This window comes from Populus euphratica, unplaced genomic scaffold, assembly GCF_000495115.2.
Source record: "Populus euphratica unplaced genomic scaffold, PopEup_1.0 scaffold158.1, whole genome shotgun sequence".
Classification (NCBI taxonomy): Eukaryota; Viridiplantae; Streptophyta; class Magnoliopsida; order Malpighiales; family Salicaceae; genus Populus; species Populus euphratica.
This window is the reverse complement of record NW_011499913.1, coordinates 624,005-630,004: the sequence shown is the minus strand read 5'-3', so window position 1 is coordinate 630,004 and position 6,000 is coordinate 624,005. Positions and strand designations below refer to the sequence as shown.

Below are 6,000 nucleotides of genomic sequence, written 5' to 3'. Positions count from 1 at the left end.
TGATTTCAGAAATTACTCTTTTACTGAAGAGAAAGTGAAATCGTGTTTAAAGTAATTTTCCTCCCTTTTTTATTTTTTAAAGAACAATTAAAGAAAAAAAAAATTGAAAGTTTAAAATCAAGCTATCTGAATGATGAGCAATACAAGATAACTTAATTCACTGATTTTTTTTTATTTTTTTAAACGATTTTTGACCCCAAAGACTTAAAAATGATTAGATGATATATATATATATATATATTGGAATAAGATGTTTCAATCACGTCATTAATCATCTAGATCCTGATATAGATATTAATATGTCAATTTTCTCATAACGGAAGTGCATTTAATGAACATAATCAAAATTGATCATGCTCTTACTCTTCACTACAACACACCACAGGGCAAAAAAAAATAACAGAAAAAATTCATCTTCTGAAATTACAAAAAAAAATAGAAGGGAAAAGGGTTACACGACGTGGCTTTATAGCTAGTTTATGCGTAGTAGTTAAGGCTGGCTTTTTTCTTCGCTTGCACTTGGATGATACCTTCATTAAAATCCTCATGGTTCACCTGTTTCCAAATCCAACCAATACAAGAATTTAGTAAGCACTTAGTAGCTTGCAACCAGCAAAGCAAATGCAGAAAACAAGTGAAGCAAAATTAAATTCTTTTTGTAGACAAGGGTATTTATGTAATTTTCCATATTTGTTCATGCATATACCTAATCAACCCTACAACAATTACCTATCAAAGATTCAGCCTAAAATCCCCCAAAACACTGTTCAAGAACTATTCACAGCTCAGAACAGCCCCCAAAGGGGTCCTGCATCATGTCCTCTTGTTTTTTGACTATTGAGAAACCAGATTCAAACTGTAGCCAATACTATCGTTTGACAAGAAAGATGCTGAAGAGTTCAGTTTTTTATTATTATGTTGACAAGTCAGGCTTTCACTCGCCAAAATAATTGTTCTCAGATTAGAAAATGAAACAGGATATGCGTGAGAGAGTACCTCAGTTGCATCCCGGCGAAGTGCTAGCATCCCAGCTTCAACACAAACTGCCTTTAGCTGTGCCCCATTGAAATCATCCGTGGAACGAGCAAGCTCTTCAAAGTTCACATCAGGATGGACGTTCATCTTCCTTGAGTGGATCTACAACATCAGAGGAAAAAAAAATACAATCAAGACTATTGTTTTCACGTGAAATACAAGTGAAAAGGGACATCCAAACAATTCTGTCACAACAAACCTGCAAGATTCGAGCTCTTGCTTCTTCAGTTGGATGTGGAAATTCGATTTTGCGATCCAATCGACCTGATCGCATGAGGGCTGGGTCCAGGATATCAGCACGATTTGTTGCAGCAATCACCTGAAAATTATAACATGAACTAGTGAATTATTATTCCACAAACATGTCAGATGAAATTTAGTGGGAGTAATTATATTTAAGAGTAATTATATTTAAACACAGGAGATGCCTGAGCAATGATGCAAGACTTCATAGTTCACAGAAGCCAAGATATTCACCCCAACAAGAAATATCAAAGAGTGCATTTTTTGAAGGGAAAAAAAAAGTACTAACAAACCTTAATGCTATCGTCGCTGCTAAAGCCATCAAGCTGATTGAGCAATTCTAACATGGTCCTCTGCACTTCCCTGTCTCCACTAACCTCACTGCACATGGTAATGGGATATTTAAAATCATCAATGATAAAACCAAGCAGCAGGAGCAGCACTCTGACTTTGAAAGCTAGTGTGAAAAAAAGTTGATTGCCTAAGTTGTAATAATGGGATATACCCTAAGATGTAAAAATGGGATATACCTGTCAAACCGCTTTGTGCCGATAGCATCAATCTCATCTATAAAAATGATGCAGGGAGATTTCTCTTTTGCAAGCTGGAAGGCATCACGGACAAGTTTGGCACCATCTCCAATGAACATCTGAAAATGATAAAAGTTCAATTAATCCTATAAGAGACTATTTCATTAAAATCTTAAAACAAGTTTAGAGGCATTGCATCATGTAATTAATCTTTCTTCTCAAATTTGGAAACAAAAGGTGAAAACAAAATTTAACGAGAGAAGAATGTACTTTAGAAAAAAGTTGCTATACCTGAACAAGTTGTGGGCCTGCCAACTTTAGGAAAGTGGCATTTGTTTGTGCAGCACAAGCACGGGCCATCAATGTTTTCCCAGTTCCAGGAGGTCCATATAAGAGGATACCTTTGGGAGGACGAATACCCAACTTCTGAAATCGCTCTTTGTGAGTCATAGGCAGTACAATAGCCTCAACTAATTCTTGGATCTGTTGCAAAAGTAACAAAATCAGAGCAGGTATTATCATCTAACTGATATGGTAGAAGAATTGGTTGTATAAATCATGTTTTAGAGTCAAAATCACCTGCTTCTCCAAGCCTCCAATATCATTGTAGTCTTCTGTTGGTTTTTCATCAACCTCCATGGCCTTCACTCGTGAATCATACTCTGATGGTAGAGTATCCAAGATCAAGTAGCTATCTTTGTTGACTCCAACCAAGTCACCAGGCTTCAACTTGTCAGGATCAACAAGCCCAACCACAGGAAGAAAAATAGTCTGCAGTTGAGGTAATAAATTTATAGGTCTTGATAAGTGTGGTCAAGCTGATGAATCATTATACATCATCTACAACATCTAAACTTCTGCTAACTCAAAAAATGATAAAATCAAACGGATTTCCAGATTGAAAGTAAGAACATCAAGGCTATGAAGATATATGAACTGCTCTGCTCTAAAAAGATTTAATCTCAACTGATTGTAAGGAAAATAAAAGACCAAGCTCCGTCAAATTTAATTTAATAACATCACAAATGATAAAATCAAACAGATTTCCAGATTGAAAGTAAGAACATCAAGGCTAAGAAGATATATGAACTGCTCTGCTTTAAAAAGATATAATCTCAACTGATTGTAAGGAAAATAAAAGACCAAGCTGCATCAAATTTTAATTTAATAACATCACACTTCCACCATTGCTCTCTTGTTTATACTCTACTAGTAGAGTAAGATGACTCACCTGACGAGTTGATGTTTTCAGCACCACGCATTTACCCTTCCTTTGAGAGTCAAGGTCAATGTTTGCTCCATCTTCTTCAGCCTCATCTTCTGGGTTCATTTCCAAAATCTACAAATGCACAGACCACCAAAACATGGAGTTTGCGTCAACATTGAAAGAACTTCATTTAAAAACAGCCAGCTTAATTAACATTCAATTAAACCACTGAAAGTTGGAGAAAAAGATCCCTTTCTGGGCACGAGATAAATGAATGAAAAAGTTAGAATAGCAAGTAAAGAGCTTTCTCATTTCATTTTTCCCACGAGAGTAAAATAGAAGAATGCACCGACATCTGAGCAATATTCACAGCAAAGTTCAGGTCTTTTGACCATTTGATTTGCAGAAAAAAAGGGGCTAATTCAAATAGAAATTTTGTATTACAGAGGCAAGACACCAAAAGAGCTACTCGGGTTGTGTCCACACAAGCATAATTCAACCCAAGTGACAGTCTTCAAACATGCTTTACACTCAGTCATTATCTAACATCTAGGCATTAAAATAAAAAATCAGCAAACATTTACCTCGACAATGTTGCCAACTAGGTACGGCAGCTGCTTGTTGAGTTTTATCTTCTCTTGATTCTCCTTTATCTTCTCCTTATACGAATCCAGCTCCAGATTTGTTCTCTGCACCTCTTCCTACAATCCCCACAATCACACACCCGTGAAAACACCGCCCACCAAAAAAAATTCTAAACGTCATAACTCGAACAAATCATTACATTCTAAAACACCCAATTCAAACAAAAACCCATTAATTTCCCACGCTTTACACACACACAAAAAATCACTAACAACACTATTACTTCCATAAATAATAAGCCAATCAATCCCAGCACAAAGCCTTAAATTAAAATCACAAACAAACACAGAACCATAATTAAACCCAGTTCAGAACAAATCAGAAGCTACCAAAACCCCACAAATTTCCACAAATAGCAGCTCATCACACACAAAACAATTCTGGGTTTTCACTTATTTTTAGTACAATCACAATCAAAATACACCAACATCAACAAAACCAATCCTTTTCTTACTAACAAAATTAAAACCAGAACCCTAAACAGACAACAATCCTAAAACCAAAGAAGAAAACAATCAAATCAAACATTATTATTGTTATTGTCATTATCTTCACAGAGAGAGAAATATCAGACCTTGAGAATGCGAATCTCGTTATCGACAAGACGAGATCCTCTTATGATATCTTCAGTAGTCATGGAGGCAAGCTGGTCATCTTCGAAGCTCGAATCCTCCGCCATTGGGGTTGCCATGGTGCTTGAGATTTAACGACTCAAGCTAAAAAGAATCAAAATCAGGAGACCACTGAGATGGTAAGGCCGGGTGATGGGGAGAGTATTTAGTTTTTACTTCTACTTGTCGCCGAAGACAAGTAGCTATGGGCTTGAGGTTGCTGCTTTTCTTTCTTTCTTTCTTTTTTGGGCTTAGTTTATTGGGCGTATGGAGAGATAAATCTTTTTAGCGTTCGGTTCTTTTATATATATATATATATATATATATATATATATATAATTTTATTTGTATCATAGACAAATTTTTATTTTTTATACTCGTTTTTATTCTATAAGTATGTTCATTGAAGGTCCATATTTTTTTTCATGATCAACCTTCATAAGTATAGCACTTATACTATTAAAAGTAAAATTATTGCATTTATCAAATAAAGTTAATCAAAGTAATTTTATAAGAAAAATATACAAATTATTTTAGATTCACATTTAAAAATTATAATTAAGCCAACCAAAAGGCATCTACAACAATCTCAACCAAAGAAAACTTTTGAGATATTATATTATATTAATAACTTAAAAAACATAGAAAGTGAATTTAACAATTTATATAAATAGTAAACTAAAAAACATTATTGCTTTAATATTTTGTTACCAACTTCATGTCGTAGCTCAGTGATTAACACACGAGAGATGTTGAGGTCACATGTTTAATTCGCAGTGAAAGCGAAGCTAGTGAGATAAATGGATAAACAATGTTAATATATATATATATATATATATTCTTTATTGTGGTTAACATACGAGAGATATTGAGGTAATGTATTCAATACATAATGAAAATAAAATTAATTTGTCCTCTTTTTTTTAATTGATAATTTGAGTTTTTTGTCCTCTTTTTTTTCACATAGAGCATGCAATTGTAAAATATTAAATTGTGTTTGGAAGTATGATTACGATTATTTTTTAAAATATTTTTTATTTAAAAATATATTAAAATAATTTTTTTTATTTTTAAAATTTTTTTAATATAAACACATCAAAATGATCTAAAACACAAAAAAAATAAAGTGAAAATAAAAAATTTATATTTTTTAAAAAATATTTTTAAAATATAAAAACAAACATTAATTTAAAATAATAAAAAATCCAGTAAGACAGAAGAAACTCAGAATCGGTGAGAAAAGTTAAGGAGAAAAAAAGAAAGTGTAAGTGAAGTAAGAGAAAAAAAGAAAGCGTAAGTGAAGTGGCTAAAGAACATTAAATTGAAAGCCAAATACATCATAAATAAATAGGCTGTGCCGGTGCAGATAGGCAGTGGAATAATCGACGATTATTTGGATAATAATCGGAAAAAAATTTGAAATCCATCACGATTAAATAGGCAAAGCTCGGCGATTAATTAAGAAAAACTAGAGGGCGAGCATGAATTTATTAATCCAAGCGATTAATTGATAAATTACATGGCTATCTTTTCAGAAAGAAATCGGTAATTGCTCAGTATTTTAATCATGAATTAATTGGCAACAAGGCCGTTGATTTAAATCGAAACAATCAGGCGATCAGAGAAATTATTGGTGATTAATTGCGAAATAATCTGCGATGAAGTCCCTAAAAGGGTAAATTGATCGGTGACAAGAAATTAATTAATCTAGGCGATTAATAGGGGACTA

The 6,000-nt window shown here is 33.3% G+C and overlaps 1 protein-coding gene across 1 annotated transcript; it reads right to left on the bottom strand.

Annotated features, from left to right (window-relative positions):
* Window positions 1-259: 259 nt before the first annotated feature.
* LOC105134227 (26S protease regulatory subunit 6A homolog) lies at window positions 260-4,513 on the bottom strand. Its single transcript, XM_011038567.1, has 10 exons — window positions 4,235-4,513; window positions 3,600-3,716; window positions 3,040-3,147; window positions 2,388-2,579; window positions 2,100-2,291; window positions 1,809-1,927; window positions 1,572-1,659; window positions 1,235-1,354; window positions 997-1,137; window positions 260-555 (listed from the first exon to the last, which is right to left on the bottom strand). The coding sequence occupies exons 1-10, from the start codon at window positions 4,349-4,351 to the stop codon at window positions 478-480; spliced, it is 1,272 nt and encodes a 423-aa protein (XP_011036869.1). The 5' UTR covers window positions 4,352-4,513; the 3' UTR covers window positions 260-477.
* Between the last annotated feature and the right edge of the window lie 1,487 nt (window positions 4,514-6,000).

Coding starts and splice junctions, on each gene's coding strand:
- LOC105134227 (XM_011038567.1), bottom strand. CDS start 4,351: ATGGCAACCCCAATGGCGGAGGATTCGAGCTTCGAAGATGACCAGCTT. Junction 3,717..4,234: donor ACGAGATTCGCATTCTCAAG/GTCTGATATTTC, acceptor TGGGGATTGTAG/GAAGAGGTGCAGAGAACAAA. Junction 3,148..3,599: donor TAGTTGGCAACATTGTCGAG/GTAAATGTTTGC, acceptor GTGCATTTGTAG/ATTTTGGAAATGAACCCAGA.